General features: G+C 34.1%; 1 protein-coding gene across 2 annotated transcripts in view; it reads right to left on the minus strand.

Moving 5' to 3' along the window:
* The window catches only part of SNTG1 (syntrophin gamma 1), a gene marked incomplete at both ends in the record, with an annotated part of 354349 nt that overhangs the window by 238666 nt on the left and 94500 nt on the right, over positions 1 to 21183 (minus strand). For both annotated transcript variants that reach the window (XM_080802473.1, XM_080802472.1), the window contains one exon: positions 3485 to 3587. In XM_080802473.1, coding sequence (XP_080658599.1) covers positions 3485 to 3587 — 103 coding nt within the window. The remainder of the gene's footprint in view (positions 1 to 3484; positions 3588 to 21183) is intronic.

The following is a 21183-nucleotide window of genomic DNA, read 5'->3' on the forward strand; positions in this document are numbered from 1 at the left end:
AATGAAACTCAACCATTCTCTTACACCACACACAAAGATAAACTTGAAATGGATAAAAGACCTCAACGTGAGGGAGGAATCCATTAGAATCATGGAGGAGAACATAGGCAGTAACCTCTTTGATATCAGCCACAGCAACTTCTTTCAAGATATGTCTTCAAAGGCAAAGGAAACAAAAGCAAATATGAATATTTGGGACTTCATCAAGATCAAAAGCTTCTGCACAGCAAAGGAAACAGTCAACAAAACAAAGACGCAACCCACAGAATGGGAGAAGATATTCGCAAATGACAGTACAGACAGAAGACTGACATCCAGGATCTATAAAGAACTCCTCAAACTCAACGCACACAAAACAGATAATCATGTCAAAAAACAGACAGAAAACATGAACAGACACTTCTTCAATGAAGACATGAAAATGGCTAACAGACACATGAAAAAATGTTCATCATCACTAGCCATCAGGGAGATTCAAATCAAAACCACATTGAGATACCACCTTACACCAGTTAAAATGGCCAAAATTAACAAGACAGGAAACAACGTGTGTTGGAGAGGATGTGGAGAAAGGGGAACCCTCTTACACTGTTGGTGGGAATGCAAGTTCGTACCGCCACTTTGAAAAACAGCATGGAGATTCCTTAAGAAATTAAAAACAGAGCTTCACTATGACCCTGCAATTGCACTACTGGGCATTTACCCCAAAGATACAGACATAGTGAAAATAAGTACCATCTCTACCCCAATGTTCATGGCAGCAATGGCCACAGTCGCCAAACTGTGGAAAGAACCAAGATGCCCTTCAACAGATGAATGTATAAGGAAGATGTGGTCCATATACACAATGGAGTATTATGCCTCCATCAGAAAGGATGAATACCCAACTCTTGTACAACATGGACAGGACTTGAAGAGATTATGCTGAGTGCAATAAGTTAAGCAGAGAGAGTCAATTATCATATGCTTTCACTTATTTGTGGAGCATAAGGAATAACACAGAGGACATGGGGAGATGGAAAGGAGAAGGTAGTTGGGGGAAATTGGAGTGGGGGATGAACCATGAGAGACTATGGACTCTGAAAAACAATCTCAGGGTTTTGGGTGAGCCTGGTGGTGGGTATTATGGAGGGCACATATTGCATGGAACACTGGATGTGGTACATAAACAATGAATTCTGGAACACTGAAAAGAAATTTTAAAAATTAATTAATTAATTAAAAAAAAAAAATAGGGGCGCCTGTGTGGCTCAGTGGGTTACAGCCTCTGCCTTCAGCTCAGGTCATGGTCTCAGGGTCCTGGGATCGAGCCCTGAATTGGGCTCTCTGCTCAGCAGGTAGCCTGCTTCCTCCTCTCTCTCTGCCTGCTTCTCTGCCTACTTGTGATCCTTGTCTGTCAAATAAATAAATAAAATCTTTAAAAAATAAATAAATAAATTAATTAATTAAAATAAAAAATTTTCACCATATAAACAGAATTAAAAGATAGATTAAAAACATGATATTTCATTGGATGTAAAAAAAAATTGTGACAGTTCACCATCAAGTTATGTTAAAAAGTAAAAGAAAAATCCTCAGTAACCCAAGAATAGAAAGAACACTTCCTCAACCTAATAAAGGACATGTGTGAATACCTATAGCTAACATAATACTTAATGGTAAAAGACTGGAAATTTCTCCTCTAATATCTTGAGCAAGAGAAAGATATCTACTCTCAATATATTATATAACAATTTACTGGAAGTCCTAACTATTGTAATAGGCAAGAAAAGGAAATTTTAAAAATGTGGATTGGAAAGAAAGAATTAGAATTCGTTATTTACAGATAACATAAGTGAAAAGCCTTAAAGAATATATCAAAAATCCTACAGAACTAATAGGAAGTTAACCCTATGATGCAGAATATGTGCATGTATAAAAATAAACTGTATTTCTATGTGTTAGCAACAGTAACTGAAAAATAAAAGCTTTTTTTAAATACCATTTATGGTAGAATAAAAAATGTTTAAAAATCAGTTTAATGAAAGTTAAAATAAGTTAAAAATAAATTTAATGAAAAATGATATGCAAGACCTTCTCACTAAAACCACTAAAATGTTGCTAAGAAAAATTAAAACATAAATAAATGGAAAGATATATAATGTTCATGAATTGAGAGATTTAAAGTCATTAATGTATTAATTCTCAAAATTATCTATAAATCCAGCTTAGTCCCATTCAGAATCATAATTGGATTTTGTAGAAATTGATGTGTTATTTCTAAAATATATGCAGTGATGTAAAAGATCTAGAATAGCTAAATAATCTTGAAAAATTGCAAAATGGAAAAATGTGATCAACACTGTAGTTACAGTGAAAGAACAGACACAAAAATTAATGGAAATACGAAAGTCATTTATTGATTCTAAATTCCTCACTTAGACACAAAAAGTAATTAATCTAAGATGGAATCTAAACTTAAACATAAAAGCCAACCTCATAAAGCTTCTAGGAAAAATGTAGGGGAATCTCTTTGCAACCATGGGGTAGGCAAATATTTCTTAGAGGAGATATAGAAAACAATAACCATTTGCAAAAGAACAAAAATCTCACAGTTCCTTTGTGCCTCTTCCCAATAAATAGCACTCCTAGAAACAGCCATTAATTTAATATCTTAGTATCAGATTTATTTTTGCTTCTTCTAGAACTTTTTTAGAATGGAATCATACTTTATTTACTCTTTTATGTCTGGCTTATTTCATAATGAAAGTCACTTGTGCTACATATTTCAGATGTTCACAATGCTGTGTAATATTCCATTTGATGAATATACTGAAGTTTGCTAATCACTCTCCTATTGATATAGAACAGAGCTGTTCCCTATAGTTTGCCACTATGAATAAAGCTATTATGAACATTCTTGCATAAGGCTTTTGAAAGTCTTCCAATTTTATGTCACTACCATAAGCACTTAGGAGTAGAATTGCCACGTCACCAGGTAGAGATATAATTAACTTATTAACTAATTTATTTAAAGGCAAGAGATTTTTAAGTAACTCTTATAAATTTCCACATGGACTGGTACTTCCTTCAATCTCCCTAACCTCATCAGATGACTTAAGTGATAATGCTTGTTTAGCAAGTCCAGTAGTCAAATAAGAGTATATAATTCTCTAAGTTAGATAAAATATATTAATCAAATATTATGAATGAGATATAATAGAGATACAAAATGTATGTAGTTGATATGATACTATTTTTATAATAAACAATGTCTCCAATTATAGGTTAGCAAATAACTGTAAATGTGCTGAATAATTCTGAAACAAAAATAACATCTTCTCCCTTTGCATGAGCATTCATAGAATGCTTTGCGATACAAAAATATTTGTATTCAAGCAGAAACCCCAACTTTAAAAAAATTACCAGTTACTGTTAGGAAATAATGGTTTAGAAAATAAATATGATGATGTGAGCATTTTACCTATTCTTCATAAATGCTTACATGCACAATCTTCATTCAGTGGGAGTTTGAGGAAAGCAGGTGATCTTTTTAAAAATGACACTGTTAGGGTCACTTCTTCTCCAGCATTCCGAAGCACCTGAACCTAAAATAAAACAGAATAAAAATGATACTGTTATCAGTATGGTCACAAAGTATTTTATATGATTACAAAACTTTGAAATATTTGTTGTCTTTTCCACCTCTCTTTTTTCTGTAGTGGTCAAAACATTTTAATAAAGATAGAGGGAATGGACTATGTAACATTGTAGGAATATAGCCATCATGTTCTTCCTCTTCCCAACATTTGGTGGTCCCCTGTTCACTCACAATGTCATCATAGTCCATTCATACTTGCAGAGGTCTCTTAGTATACGGTATATATTAGGCAATATGAGAGATTATGACGTCTACAGAAAGATGCAGTGCTCAAGCCACTGTGTCATTAATTTAATAATTTATATTGAACCTCTATTATATTCCACTTGGAGATATAAAAATAAATGACCCTCCAGATGTTGATGAAAGAGCAAATTCAAATTAAACAAAATTGGCACAGTTCAGTCAAACACATTTGCAAAAAATATAAAAAGGTATTATTTTCCTATTATATTATTGCATATTTTATTTCCCTTTCCCTGAAGACTTGGAATAATGGTGGAGACTGTTATCATCAACACTCAATGCTTTTTAAATTATAGAATTAATAAGTCTAGTTCTACCCCTTTAAATAATGTCAAGTTCTTCAAAAATTGTATCAAGACAAATGTAAGAAATACTAAAAGAAATACAAGAAGCTGAGGAGTTATCTATAACAAACATACCTAGAAAAGATATAGGTGTACTTATAATTTGGATATCTCACATCAACTAAGAGGAGAATTACAAATAATTAGTGGGGAGACAGTTAATAAACATAGGAACACAGCTTGTGATTAAACATCTAGAAAAAATTCTCCACCCAGTCATTAGAGAATTGACTATCAAAATGATTTAGAATGACTTCTGCTCTGGAGAAGATGGCTTGGCTTCTTCATCTTTCCCTTCTCCCCCTCAGTAATTATAAACACTCAAAAACCTGCAAGAGACAACTGAAAGGCAAGTCCAACTCTGAAAGGTAGAAAGAGAAAAGAAGAACTGTTAGGGATCCCAGGACTGATGGGACAGCACAGAGGAAGGGTGTTTTAGAAGCTCCCACTCAACAGAGGGATTTCTACCCAATGGTGGATTAAAGAGTCCTTTTGCCCACTTAGTTGCACCAGGGGGCCCAGCCTGAGAAAACTCCTTCCACATTCCTCAAACAGCATCAGCAGGTAACAGTGGGAAATCAATTAGACCAAAGAATCCAAACAGTCTCTAAAAAGCACATTGCCAATGGAACCACAGACTAGGACCTGTATGGTAAATAGAGTGAATTCCTGCTAAAAAGAGAAAAAAAGAGGGGGGGAGGAGTTTACATAAGAACCACAGGCTCAACATAAGAAGCAAAGTGGCTAGGAGATGATAAAATAACATGTCTCACTAAGAACCAGGAGAATCACAACTCCAATTAGAAAAATTACAAACTGGTAATATCTGACAAGGATTTTTAAAGCTGCTTTAATAAAAATATGTCAGCAAGAAATTACAAATTCTCTTGAATCAAATGAAAAATCACAAAATCTCAGTGAAGAAATACAAATTGTGAAAAAAGAACCAAATGAAAAGTATAGATCTAAAAACAGCATTAACATAAAAAAACAAACAAACTTATTGATTGAATCGGTAATACAGTGAAGATGACAGAAGTTAGAATCAGTAAACTTGAGGACAGAACAATAAAACTAACCCAATCAAATGCAGGAAAAATAATATATTTCATCACAAGTAAAAAAAAAAGTTTAAAAAAATAAAAAAATAACCATTTTAATAGATTGCAAAGAAGAATTTAATAAAATATATTTGATAAAAATTATAGAAAACTGAGTTTATACAATGGTATCTTCATATTATAAAGAAGATATAGAAATTTCTTTAAGAAACATCACCAATGGTGATTTATTCAGATTTTTCTCTCTCAGCTCAGAAATGAGACAAAAATGTCCACTAACTTGTTTCCCTTAATCTTTCTTCAGGTCTTACTGCAATAAGGCAAGAAAAGAACTAATAATATGCACAAAAATTGAAAGAAGAAATGAAACTGTCATTATTCAGAGATAAGATAATTCTGAGCATAGGGAATCCTGGGGAATCTGTAGACATCATGACATGAGACATTAGCAATTGAATTACTAAAGAAGTTCAGCATCAAATAGTATAGATACAAAGTAATATGCTATCAGAATGAAAACCATACGGGTGCCTGAGTGGCAGTAGGTTAGCCTCTGCCTTCAGCTCAGGTAGTGATCTCAAGGTCCTGGAATCGAGCCCCTCAACGGGCTCTCAGCAGGGAGCCTACTTGCCCCTCTCTCTCTGCCTGCCTATTTGTGATCTCTCTCTGTCAAATAAATAAACAGAATCTTTATTTAAAAAAAATGAAAACCGTAGGCCGAAAATGGAGTCATGTATGTTAGGCTATCACCAAACCAGAGCTTAATACCTAATCTAATTGCAATTTCAACCTTTCCCAGAAAAGTAATCTTAAATAGTCAGGAGTTTTCTGGTCAGCACCAAGGAGGTGATCTGTCACATGGTCCTTCTTCATTCCCCCAAAGGAAGACTAGTTAATCCATCTACTAAGGCCCCCTGCCTTTCCTCCTAAGGAAAGTGACCTTGCCTCAAACAAAAATTTCTTCCTTTTTTCTTTTTTTAATTTTTTGACAAATTGTCCCTTCCTATGTCTGTCTATAAAATTCTTCTGTTTTGTATAAAACCTTGGAGCTCCTTCCTACTTGCTAGATGGGATATTGCCTTATTCATAAATGGCTTAACAAAATAAATTAGATTTTCAGGTTTACTTGTTTAAATTTTGCTTTTTTTTTTTTTTAAGATTTTATTTATTTATTTGACAGAGACCACAAGTAGGCAGAGAGAGAGAGGAAGGGAAGCAGGCTCCCTGCTGAGCAGAGAGCCCGATGCGGGGCTCAATCCCAGGACCCTGGAATCATGACCCGAGCCGAAGGCAGAGGCTTTAACCCACTGAGCCACGCAGGCGCCCCTAAATTTTGCTTTTTAACAACACAAAGGTCAACTGGTTTTGATTCAATATCTACAAATATAACATTAATTTTTAAATAATGGAAGATTATGTGATGTCATGGATCATTAGATATAATACTGTAAAGGTATCAATTCCCTCCTACATTTCTATAGATGAAAGACAATCCTATTCAAGGTCCCAGTGTTGTTGTTGTTGTTTTTATTCAGTATTTGGCTTAGTAAGAACTTATGAACTTGGCTTATGTTTTGTATTGACATTTAACACTGATACAATCATTATTATATAATTGTACTGAGAGGTCATGAATCAGTGAAATATATGGGATGGTGGAACACAATAGGTCAATACTTATATTCTATAGTAAATGTACGGCAAATAATTCCTACCATTAAATAATAAAGAGAAGTATGATCATCTTAAGGGTAAATATGAGAATAAAGGTGTATAAGTTAAAGAAGATTGCTTTACATGTGTACTTCAATCTTGAAGTTTTTGTTCAGGTGTAATTAAGAAAAATAGTAAAATAACTTTTAATTGTAAAATCTTACCCTCGGGAGATAACTTAGTTTTGTTTTTAATAAAGGATCATTTATGGTTATCTTTCAGGGCAATCACAAGTTCAAGTCTTTGACACATACACATTTCTTAATAAATGCAGGAATATTCAGTTTTTCAGTGAACAGGATTGACATTATGTGTTTTTACATTTTTTTCTCAGCTTTGCTACTATGCTTTGATGCATATTTTATCAGCCTGATACTGTCAGGGTGGAAAATATAGGTTCTACCTCATGAGTTATGATGGATGTCATCTTCCTGCAAAATCAGAAATCTGCACCAATAAATCCAGCTTTTTCATTTTCATTCACATCTTATGATGCAAATCAAATGTGCTCTTTGATCTGATAATAGATTATCACAGTTATTCTATCATATTGCCTTGTGTGTGTATGTAAACAAAGGGTGAGAGATAGGTAAAGTGTGGCAATCAATACGAAGGAACAGGGGGCAGGAATTAAAATAGATACTTATAGGTTTATTATATTAAACCGTGACAAACCTAACAACTCAATTCATGAACTGAATGTTTTTGAGTTCTACTTGCTGTTAGAAGGTGAAATTCATAAAATCATTTTGTCTTCTTCACCTTTTTCTCATTCCCCTTGTAGGATATTCTATCTAATACGAGATTTTAAAGAGGAATTTTTCTGTCTGCCACTGTTTTGGTATATGACATCAAGAATATCCATGGCTGGGAACTGTTTTATATTTTTACTTTTTTGAAGACTTTATTTTTATAGAGTAGTTTTAGGTTCACAGCAAAACTTTGGGGGAAAGCACAGAGATTTCTCATATTCTGCCTGCCTCCCCATGTGCTCAGTCTCCTGGTCATCAACATCTGTCCTCCATCAGAAGGGTACATTTGTTACAAATGACGAACTGACACATCATTATCACTGAGTCCATTGTTTACCTTAGGGTTCACTTTTTGTCTTGTACATTCTCTGGATTTGGGTAAGTATGTAATGATATGTATTCACCATTATTGTATGATATGGAGTATTTTAATTGCCCTAAAAATCCTCTGGGGGCTGCCTATTCATCCCTGTCTCTTACCTCAAACTTGGGGATTGTTTATAATCAATGAACAGAAGGATTTCTGCTTTGCCTGGACATACTGTAAGCACACATATCAGGAAACACACACACACACACACACCACATCTTCAGTGGCAAAAAGGGCAGTAAGAAAGTCTGTAAGGACCATAGCCACTAGCCAACATGATGTCAGAACAACCAAATAAGATTTAGATCACCAGAGAGTAAGGTAAGTATTGCCGCTCACTGATGACAGTGATGGAAAACAGTTACCTAGAATTTCACATTAACATTTGACTCATCTCTTTTGACATATTGTTAAGTGCAGTAAATCATTTTCTTAAAGCCCTAACTCCTGGCTGAAAAGGAAATTAAACATGACTTTGAGGAATGGTTTTAAACAGGTTGCCTTACAGACAGAACAACTAGGCTAACACTAGGTACAATCACAAGCTTTGCTGCTCACGTTAACATGGTAATTACATGTCAACACAGAATAAATAAATCACATTTTATTATATGTTACTATGCAATCACCTGTTTATATTAATTTCTGTTTATATTAATTAATTCTATTTATATTAATTAATGGAAAAACTTGACTTGTTACTTGTATTATAGAGTAAAAGTTTGAGAGGAAACTGTAATTTAAAAGCTTTCCTAAATGGGGTTAGAGGGTCCTCTACACTGTGCACCTGTTTTCACATTCATTTCAGAGGAATCTGCAGAGTGATGGATGAAAGAGCACACTACCCTCTCTATAGTGTGAACGCCAGTGAATACAACCATACCTACAGATACACCTGGGGTCACAGTGGCTGCCAGTTTTCAGAGCAGGAGATAGAGCCTTTTTTGAGAGAATCATTTGACCAAGGGAGGAGTCTACAATAGTCTCAAGAACTGTGCTACTGGGTTGGTAGTATATCAAGTGGAACAGCAGAGATTATCCAACTAGAAAACAGGGTATAGAACTATATCTAGGAAGATGATATCACATCACCATTGGAAGTAGTGGGTGAACCAGCTGTGAGAAATCAACTATGACTTAGAATTTGGAAGAAGCAAAACAAAAAAGGTAAGGAATTTGGGATGGTTTAAAACTGTCATATCTCACCTTATATTACTATGACCAGGAGATACAGAACAGTGCTGGAAGATTGAGGAATGGATGGACAAGGGCCTGGAGGTCAGAATTATCAGAGATAAAGCAGCTCCAGAAAGATAATGTGATATTCCTGAGGATGCATTCACTCATTTTTTCATCTTTCCTGGATTTTAATTTATGAAAAACCCTCCATATATATATATATATATATAAAGGATTAAAATAAGAGCCTTTCTTCAGGTATTTCTAGTCCAAATTTTGTGTTGTTTTAAAATGAAAAGTTATAGCAAAAATGTATATCTAGCTATATGCTTAAAAATAACTATTAAAATTTTAATATTTCTGAATTCCTTAAGTTTCAACCTAAAATAGTGTTGGTGTATGCAGTAATTTTTGGATTTTGGTAAATATTACAATCATGAATGAAGTTTGATTGAATAATAAATTTAACCTCTGATAATCAGGATGGAATAACATCAATGAATTTTAATATGGAAAAGGACAATTTACTTTAGTGAGACAAGCACTTTGAAACACTTGAGCAAATTTTACTGGAATATTTAGAGCTATAACTAAAAATAATTCCATCACTTTCAAAGACTCCATTAGAACAAGATTCTATGTAACAAAAGTGGGTGAAAAGTCAAATGCTAGATGAATCCAACTTCAATATAACAAGCAGAATACATTGTTAGCTAGTTCCCATGGTTATAGAAATGTTATTATAGCATTTATTTTAATTCCAAGATGATTTCCTCAATAATTCAAGCAATATTTTACTTTGTCTTCTTACTATTATATAGCCAATTGCCTAGTTTATGTTCTATTAAGCAGGCTTAATTAAATTTTAAAATTCATGAAAGCTTTACTTCACAAAAGGCATCAGGAATAGTTGGGTTCAAAACTGAATTTTATCTAATTCTTAAAGAAGAAATTATTCCAGCATAAAATTATTGAAGCCTCTTTAATTCATGTCACTAAATCAAACTAAAATGCAAATGAATAATAAAGTCTGACATATGAAGAAAAGAAACAAAAGGTCACTGCTAATATAAAAATAGTTGTAATAATTTGAATACATTATTCACATATAGAATCCTACAAGTGACAAATGAAATTATACTATGACCAAATAGGCTTTATTTCAAAACAGCAAGCCAGGATAAGTATCAAGAAGTTATTATCAATAACTTTTTTAATTTCATCAACAAGTTAAACATATATAACCTATCTATTAATACATATAGATAATAGATGAGAGAGAGAGAGAATTTTATCCTTTCCATTAGTGCCTAAAAGGACAATTGGTCAATCGAGCAGTAATTTCTAATATAAACTCTAAGAAAAATAGGAATAAAAGAATATCTCATGATATTTCTTGAGTATGTCTGGTGGTTCCCTGAGCCTAGCATGGTCTCTCCCTAAATATTTGCATGGCTAACATCCTTACCTCCTCTACTCTTACCTCAAAAGTCATTCTAATGAGTCCTATCTTTATCAACCTATTTAAAATTATAGCTCTCCACATACTTCTGTCTTCATTTTCCTGTTCTATCTGTCATCTTTCATACCTATTAACACATTCCTACTTACCCCATACTGTGCTGACATATTATGTCTAATATTCTCCTATCTCTGCACCATAAAAATGTGTGCTATACAAGGACAATAGGGTATATCTTGTTCACAGTATATTCAAAGAGTCTGGCATAGCACCTGTCTCATAAAAAGTCTTCATTGAATAATTTTTGGTCATTAGACTTAACAAAGTCATTTTAAAAAACAACAAAACTTATCCTAAATGTTAAAACAACAATACCATGTTTTTTTTTTTTTTTTTAAAGATTTTATTTATTTATTTGTCAGAGAGAGTGAGCACAGGCAGACAGAGAGGCAGGCAGAGGCAGAGGGAGAAGCAGGCTCCCTGCTGAGCAAGGATCCCGATGTGGGACTCGATCCCAGGACCCTGGGATCATGACCTGAGCCGAAGGCAGCCGCTCAACCAACTGAGCCACCCAGGCGTCCCATACAACAATACCATGTTAATTAAAATCAGGTACTAGATAAAAATGTCTACTGTCTCTATTATTTTTCAAAAATATTTTATGAATTCTAGCAGATACAGTAAAAATATAAAATAAAAATTTATAAATATTAAGAAGATAAAATTAACTCATTATTAAAAATATAGTTGTATACTTAAAAAAATCCCCACTAGGGGCGCCTGGGTGGCTCAGTGGCTTAAAGCCTCTGCCTTCTGCTCAGGTCATGATCTCAGGGTCCTGGGATTGAGCCCAGCATCCGGCTCTCTGCTCAGCAGGGAGCCTGCTTCCTCTTCTCTCTCTGCCTGCCTCTCTGCCTACTTGTGATCTCTCTCTGTCAAATAAATAAATAAAATCTTAAAAAAAAATCCCCACTAAAACACTGATAGGAATTTTAAAAATATTATGTTAAGGTAGCTTCATAGAAGATCACTGTAATGTAAAATGTCTTCTTCATATGTTAGCAATTAGCACAGGGAAAATATACTAAAAATCTGGGGGGAAAACCTTAGAATTTTCAAAGCACAGGTTGCTTAAAGTAAGCTGTATATTTTATTAAAGGATAGAAATCAAAATATAAAGCCTTGCAAGGATGTACCAATTTTCTATAAGAACAAATGAAGTCAACATCTCCCAGAATATCCAAGAATACTTAAAGAATAGCAGCAGAGGTCAGGAGGAATTGAGTTACCCATATCTGGATATGATATTAACTTAATCAAATCAGTTTGTTATTGATATACAAATCAGTAGAAATGGATAAAAACCACAAAACAGATCTTAATGTACTTGAACTTTTAATATATGACAGACTTTTCTTTAAATCTAGTGTTTAAAAGACTGGTTATAATAAATGGTACAAACACATCTGGCTATCCTTTAAGAAGAAAATAAGATAGGACATGATTTTAAACAATATACTAACAATAAGTCTTAATGAATTAAGGAGTTAAATGTAAATACTACTACCAAAATAATGGAAGAAATTATATGTAGGACTCCATGTAAAATCTAGGGCTGAAAGGAACATATTAAACTCAACTACAAACCCAGAACTCAGAGGAGACAGCTATATTTGTAAAGCTATGTATAGATAGATAGCAATGATACAAATGTAAATTTTGCAACAATTTTTCCTGTTCTTTAAATTCAGCTGAATTAGTCACTTCCTTCCAATACATATGAAAACAGCTGTTTTGTTTTGTCTGTCTACTGGTTTGTTTGCTTTGGTTGCAATTTCTGTAAGTAACTGCTATATAGGGCCCCTGTTAATTTAACCCTTGACATTCTTTTGGAAGATCTCAAAAGGAAACTTCAAAGGATTATATATTTGTTGAGACCAACAAATAGGAGAGAACAGTTTTCAAATTCATCATTTCATTCTTGTGCTGGACAAAAGCACAAAGAATAATTAGCTTGAATATTGCATCTCATTAGACACAGAAGCAAAACTAGATTCATGGGCTAAGAGCTGGCTGCGTGATAACTGGGCACCACTTAACCTGTCTTAAACACCACTATTATTCCTTTTTTAAAAAAATATTTTTTTTAAGATTTTATTTATTTATTTGACAGACAGAGATCACAAGTAGGCAGAGAGACAGGCATAGAGAGAGGAGGAAGCAGGCTCCTACTGAGCAGAAAGCCCGATTCGGGGCTCGATGCCAGGACCCTGGGATCATGACCTGAGCCAAAGGCAGAGGCCTTAACCCACTGAGCCACCCAGGTGCCCCTGTTTCTACTAAAAGTCTTAACATTCAGTTGTATGTTTAATAATCCACAGGTATGTAAATGAATAACTTGTCACCAAAGATGCAAGTTACATAAGAGTCTTAGGTTTGTAAAATAAAGCCAGTGAATAAGACAGAAGTTATTACCTTTTATTTTACAAATGAGATTTGAAAACATCTCAAAGTTAAGCAATTTGCTGAAATATAACAGCTAATACATGACAGACTGACAAATAAACTACATGTATGAGTTCTCCATTTATTCCATGGGACTTTTTCCAAAGAGGTTAATGGCAAAATTAAATAATTATGTAAAAAGCATATTTGACTCTCATAGTGATTTTAAGATGATAATTACAACCTCTCAGCTTTCACATACCCCTTATATCCAGAGTCCAGTTACACTGCACCACCTCAGTGCCCTAGTTCTGAGAAAAGGAGATAAATAGAAGGCACATTCCCCTCAGGAAATAGGAGACAGGATGAAATGGAGAAAGTAGCTTCTCTCTAAATTAGTAAGACTTCATTTGTGTAAATTACTTACTTGTGCATATTTTGGGGGGATTAATTAGCATAGAGTTTAAATCAATGCAATACACATACATCAGGTGTCTACCATATTCAAAACACCATATTTTGTAATACAGAAACTGCAGTGTTGAAACAAGTGTCCACAATAAATTAAAAGGGGGGGGGAAATGGCTATAAAGGAAGGTTTTAAAAGTAAACACCACATGTAAATTACTTAAGCCCAAATACACTTAGTATACTTGGCATCACAAGATTTTCTGCTAGCCTCTCTGCTAATAATATGGGTATCACTGAACTTTTGCACACTGTTCTCATTCCTTGGCATGACAAGTGAGATGACCAGTGTGATGCTTGCCGTCACAATAGAAGGTCTCAGAAGTTTTGCCACCAGTTTTGCCTCTGGTCATACCTCAGGGATCATCACTAACTTCATCAAATGTGCAAAGCTTCAATTACCAATCTGAATGTAATCAACTGTTTACTGAGGCCTGAAAATACTTAAATCAGACCTTTATGTTTGAATGGCTCCCCACCTTCCTTCAATGATGGAAAGTATAATTATAAAGTGCAGTCAGTGCACACTAATAAAATCTATTCAAATCTTGGGGGAAGGGGAAAAAAAGACCTTTTACAGGTGAAAATATTATAACTTATTTCTTACACATGGCTATAATATATTTGAGCCAGGATAGTGAGGTACAGAACATCACCATATTTATCTAAGAAAGTCCAGAGTGTTTAAAACAAAATCCCATGAAGATGACAATATTTTATAATCATATTAGACTTAGAGGCACATATTTATTCTAAATTCACATTAAAGCCACAGTTACAGGAATCTTAAATTGTAAAATAATGTTCCAGATTTAAGTCAAATTTGTAATCATAATGTTTTTCCTTATTTTTATAGAGTTCTGCATAAAATTATCTCACACAAAATGATTGTTACAATCTGAAACACAAAGCTAAATGTTATCACACCCACATTAGATTTGCAGCTGCAGAATACAGTTGCTAAATATTTGTTTATGTATATTATCACATGTTTGCACAACATAGAACTGAGAAGTAAATATTTTACAACAGTCTATACTCTTTCTGCCACACACTGTCATTTGTCTATTGCGTGAGTCATTTAAATATGTTATTCTAAATTTTAAATGCCATCCCCTGTGATGCACATTAAGTACAGTATAAATGCTCTGATACCATTAGCAGCATTGTTGGGACCACCAGAGTAAGCTGCGCCTCATTTCCGTGGTAACTGAAGTTTGCACAAGGAGAAACACAGCTGTACTGCTATGAGAAACCAGTGGTCTCTTTGGGTGTTTGGTAATTTCAAATACTTGAAGATACATGTGTATGCCTCAAACATAATATATTCAATAAGGAAGGAAAAAATAATGGGCCTCCTATGTTCCTAAAGGCATAATGAAAAAATATATCCCTCCTATTAACAATTACTTCAAATCTCAGTCTTCAGTGAACTCTATCATGCACAAAGATGTTGGAGTGACCACAATTTTAAAAGCCATTAAGATACCTATCAAATGGTACAGGATGGATGTACTTATGAGATGCATGCACTGTACTTGGGAGCCATGCATGTCACCATCTTACTTACATGGGTATTACTGAGAGAATGACCTTTAGCAAAATTATAAACTTACTGCCTTTCTCCTTTGTCATCTCGAACTTCGCTCTAGTGTACTTTTCTACTTTGAACCCTACTTCTTTTCCAACAGAATCTCTGAGGACACTCTAGCCATCTGGTACCCGAATGACAAAAACAAGGAAACAACTCCGGGAAATCTCTCTGCATTCATGTACTCTGTTCCAGGCTCACACTTCATTCTCATCCCCATTCCTCTGCAAACCACATGAGTCATGACCTCAGTCCTAAGGAATTGTCAGGAAAGGGTAAGCACATCAATGATAATTTGTTGAACATAGTTTGGTGCTAGTATATTAGGCCCCTCGCATTCCTAAAACTACATTTTGTCAGAGGCCATCTGGAATGATTGTGTGGCCTCATAGAAATGGCTTAGTAGCAAGGAATTTAAGCTTTATCGGTTTATGTGAACTGAAGTAAATTAATGCCAATTTCAGAACTCTATAGGCTATTCTTTTGAGATACAAAACTGAAATAGCTTATGTTCTATTAGAGATTTTAAGAACAATGAATGTCCATTGAGGTTTCGTAGGTGTACCAATAGTACCTTCAGATGAAACAGTATTAGAGAAAACTACTGACAATAGTACCTTCAGATAAAAGTATTAGAGAAATCTACTGATTTTAATTCTCACAAACACTTCCTTTGAAAAGCAGGTGGTACATAGGTGAGAATAAGGGAAGCTGGGCTCCCTTCCCAGCAGGAGTATTAAATACAGTAGACCCATATGTCTTTGATATTCCTTTATTCTCATTCCACCTGCTTCAGTTATAAGTGCAGTCCTGAGTAGGATAAGGGTTTACGTTTGTCAGTAATAGGAGGAGAAAAGCTGCTTTTACTTCCATATCTATTATTGCTCTGTCTCCATAGCAACCTGGGACAGCAATACCCCCTGACAGAGCTGCTCCACAACTACAACCCAGTGAGAAGAAAGAGGAAGCATGGGAAAGACATGTTGACAGATTGATTGGGGCAACAATTTGTCAGATCACTGGACTGGGAAATCGCTACAACAACACTGCTGACTCGGTTCCTATCTTAGCTTCATAAAATGGAGACTCAATAAATGTGTCTGTAACAAGTGGCAGGCAGGGCTGAAAAATTCAGTACCAGCACTGATCCTGTTCACCACTGGAACTGACCATCTCACTTTCATTACTGTGCAGAAAGCACAAAATGAATCAACAGCAACAAATACATTGTAAAGGAAACCAGTAGGAATAATAAAGTATGCCTTCTCTTTGATACTGCTTTGTGAAAGAAACTCAACAGGAATTCTTAGACATTTTCGAAACCAATCATCAAACTCTCTTTGATGTAACTAGGAGATAGAGAACCTTAATCCGATTGTTGATTAGAAAAAAATCTCATAAAGATACTATGATTTCTTTCATAAAATCCAGAGTAAGAAAATGGAAAACAAAGTGCAGGCATCTTATACTTTATATTAACCTCAGTGGCTTTTAACATGGAAAAAGAGTAAAGTTCTTGGGGCGCCTGGGTGGCTCAGTGGGTTAAGCCGCTGCCTTCGGCTCAGGTCATGATCCCAGGGTCCTGGGATTGAGCCCCATATCGGGATCTCTGCTCAGCAGGGAGCCTACTTCCCTCTCTCTCTCTGCCTGCCTCTCTGCCTACTTGTGATCTCTGTCTGTCAAATAAATAAATAAAATCTTAAAAAAAAAAGAGTAAAGTTCTTGAATTTCATTTGACGTGGTCATAATTATTTGCTACCCAGTAAGTATAATACTTCACATTTCTTGAATAAATGAAACATGAATAATTATAGGAAAAGAGTGTAAACATTTCAAAACAAAGTACATGTTATAAATAAACCTTGTATTATATGTTGTATATAAAAACCTTATGTTGCCTGTTGTATATAATATCATGTGTTATATGTTGTATAAAATTACGTTGTGTTGTACGTTACATATAATACTTTATATTGTATGTTGTATATAATACATTGCTTTGCATGTTGTATATAATACCTTATATCGTATGCCTTCAAACTACTACTGCTCTATTCTGTGGGTGCTGTCATATTAAACATAAACCATTTACAGGTAGAAACATTTTCTAGTGTGATGCTTTTTATTTGAGATATTTTTATTCTATGTGTATATTGGATTTTCAATACTTGTTTGTTAATAAAAATAATAGCAATTACAGTTTTGTGTCTCTCACATAATATTTGAACTGCATCACTTTTGAAACAACTGTGTATTCTCTCATTTTTACAACCTTTTGCTTTTTTCAATGAAATATTTTATATTACCAAATATATGCTGATTTATGTTGTGAAATAAAAATATTTTATTAATCTTAATTAGACCATGTAAAATACTCTATAACTGATCATCAAAATTTAATTTTGCAACAAATGTAAAATGTTTTTGACCAAGCCTTCAGTATCAAGTCAGTGTGAAAAGAACACTATTGAGAGTATAAAAGTTCTCTGGAAGCTTTATGCTGCTAACATTTTCATGTCAAACGAGCATATCTCATCTAATTATTTTAATGCTAACTGACAGTTTGTTTCCCTCTATTTTCTCAGATTTTTTATGGTGCTGTATACCAGGAATGTATTAATTTGCCTGAGCAGCTTTCCAGGTAAGCAGTAAATAAGTTTAAGTAAATCACACATCACAGTTCCAACTATTGAAATGGATTTAGACATATTTCTTTCCTGTATGTTTCGAGATCTCTCAAGTCGGTGAACTGAAAGTAGTTGTATCCATTCCAAGAGAGACTGTACACATCCAACTAAGGATTGGCCAAAAAGTTAAATTTGTTCTTCTTAAAAAAGATCTCAAGGAAGAAGACAATAATATTTTCCAAAGCTAACTTAAGCTTTCACTATCAGAGTGAGTGTGTGTGTGTGTGTGTGTGTGTGGTGAAGAGAGGGAGAAGAAGAAGAAAGAGTGACTTACAAAGAATGCTTTATTGAAGAGTTTGTGTTGTTAAGTCTTATGACTAAAAAAAAAAATATGAGTATTATACTTTAAGACATTTGACATGTAGTTCTACCCAGGAGTGTTCTTTCCTCAGTTAGATTAAGGTCTTACTATTTTTTCACCTCCATAGTTAGTAATCTATTTTTATAACTTTTCCTCACCCAATTTATTATACTAATCAACAAACATCTATTGAACTTCCAAGATGGAAAACACAACAGCGTTCATTAAGACCCCAGGAAAACTTGAAATATAGATAAATATCTGCAGTTGTCAGGGTCTAGTCGATAGAAACTATTTTAGGCATTTTGAAGAGGGGAATTTAATCAGGGATTTGGGAGGAAAATATCTCAGCAGGAATGAGGCAATGTGTAGACTAGCTTTTGTAGAAATCCACAGCCAGCCTGATACAGGGGACGGCTGAAGGGGGGTGATGTTGTTTGGGTCCAGGAACCATAATGGTGCTAGCCTCAAGATAGGGCTCTCTCTGAAAACAGAGAAGAGGTCTCTCCATGAGTTTCAATGAAGCCGGGATGTACAAATCTTATGCCATGTGAAACCAAATTCTCTTCAGATGTTTGACATTTAGTACGTAGAGGAAAATTGAAGGAGAAAAACAAACAAACAAGCAAACTAGAATTCAACCCCCAAATGAGCATTAGGAAATCCATTTCAAATGCTGCAGGAGAAAAAGAATTTTTTTTATTAACACAGAGAACTTCAGATCTGGAGTACTTAAAAACAGTTAGCAGTTGGCATGAGATGAGATTCATATTCAGGACAGAAAGCTGAATCAGGAGATTTCCTTAATACTCATGCCCAATAACATTCCTGAATGAAACAAACAAACAAAAAACCCAACAACAACAACAAAAACAACAACAACAATTAAAAAAAAAAAAAGGCCAAGAACTTTAATTCCCATCATATTTTCAGAAGAAACTACTATAATAAAACTATCCTTGAACTATTTACTCTAAATGGCATGTCCTTGTTAAAATTTGAGCTCTGGAGCTAGACTCTATTAGTTTGAATTCTATTTCCACAATTTGCCAGCTGTATAACCTGCAATTGATTTAACTTGTCTGTGATATCTATTTCTCATCTTTGAAATGTAGGAGTCATACCTATCTAACAAATTTATGAAGATTAAGTGTTTTGGTACAAGCAAGATGCTTAGACAAGATCTTGGTACTGTAGCTACTTAATAAATGATAACTCACATTACTAGAAAATTACTTAGATTAATTGAAATAAGAGGAACTTCATATAAATGTTTTATTATAGAACTTCTATATATTTATATTATGGGAATAATTTATTAATTTTTTTCAATAAATATAGGGGACGCCAGTAAAATACCCTTAGAAGTATATCAGACTATACACACCCATTCACTTTCTTGCCTTAAAAGCCACAAGACAAACCTCTGGAAGTCTTCAACATATATAAGTAACATAGCTGTTTGAAATAGGATGAATTCCCCCAAAAAACAAAGATAGTTTCAGCCATACAAACACACTACTAAACTCTGAGAAGGACAAGGAAGGCAAAATTTGAAAATATGTTTCCAATGGACATAATTTACATTTTAAAGAAAGAGAAAGGAGTTATCCCAGAAATTCTGAAATTGGAAAAACAAACACAAACAAAACAAACACAAACAAAATAAAAAAACACCAAACTGGTGATTAGAAATTTGCTTCAGTAATTAGAAGAATGAAATGGTTGATGATAACCATCAACTTTCCAGGGCAAAGAAGAATTTTAAATTAAGTCTTATCACATTTTGTTTGTTATTTAGAAATTTATCACTGGGACCCAGAAACAGATAAATGGGAATCCAAACACCTATAATTAAACAACAGCACCAGATTAAATCCCAAAACAATCAAATGTAGAAATGTATTAAGAATGACTTAGAGTCCAAAGAATTATTCACAGGGAGGTTTTCAAAATGGTAGGTGGAGATCCAGATTGTGTTGATTCATTTGTAATCCCATGATTCTTTGTAGGAAAATGAAGACATATTTTAAAGCCAGTAGTGCAGAGGCTGCATAAGATTCCTTTCTTAAGTTGACAAAAGAACTGTTGAGATGGACAATTGAATAAAAATCTGTGAGAATTATGTGGAAAGAGAGAGCAAAGAAGAAAAACAAGCTCTGAAAGAGAAGAGGAAAATTACTTCTTAGTGCAACAGCCTACTTTGAGGTAGAGATGGTGTTTCAACATGTCATTCACTATATACTTATTGATCACCTGCATTGTGTCAGTACACAAAACATTGAATAAACGAGAAACAATTCTCACTCCCAAGGAGTTCACGTTCTCAACAGGAGAGAGAAAAAAATAAAAAACAGTCAAAGAAAAGAAAAAAACGTGAGGTCATTTTAAGTACCATTTGATTCAGTTTTTTTTTTTTTAAATAAACTTTTTATGTTAGAACAGTTTTAGACTTACAGAAAGTTGAAAAGTAGTGCAGAGCATTCCTATACAGCCCACACCCAATTACTATTAACATTTTATATTAATACAGTTCATTTCTCATTGCCATGTCATCTCATGACTCAAAACCATGAACCAATAATGATACATTCTTATTCACTAACTTGGGTATTTTGCCATCCCAGGGTTGCCATTCAAGTGACTACATGAGCCAGACAGGCAAATGGACAACAGGGAAAGGCTATAAACTGTGGCAAACAGAGGAAATATGTAGGCCTAGAGTTGTGAGAGCTGCTAATCTTTTGGGAAAAGACATAAATCTGAATTTTTATGTGACATCTAGATTTTCTTTCACATTTTTAATTGTAGTAAAGTACACATAGAATTTAATGTGTTAACCATTTTAAGTGTACACTTTAGTAGTATTAAACATACTTTACATTGTTGTGCAACAAATTTCCAGATGGTTTTCATTTTGTAAA

The sequence above is a fragment of the Martes martes genome (assembly GCF_963455335.1).
Source record: "Martes martes genome assembly, chromosome: 4".
Lineage (NCBI taxonomy): Eukaryota > Metazoa > Chordata > Mammalia > Carnivora > Mustelidae > Martes > Martes martes.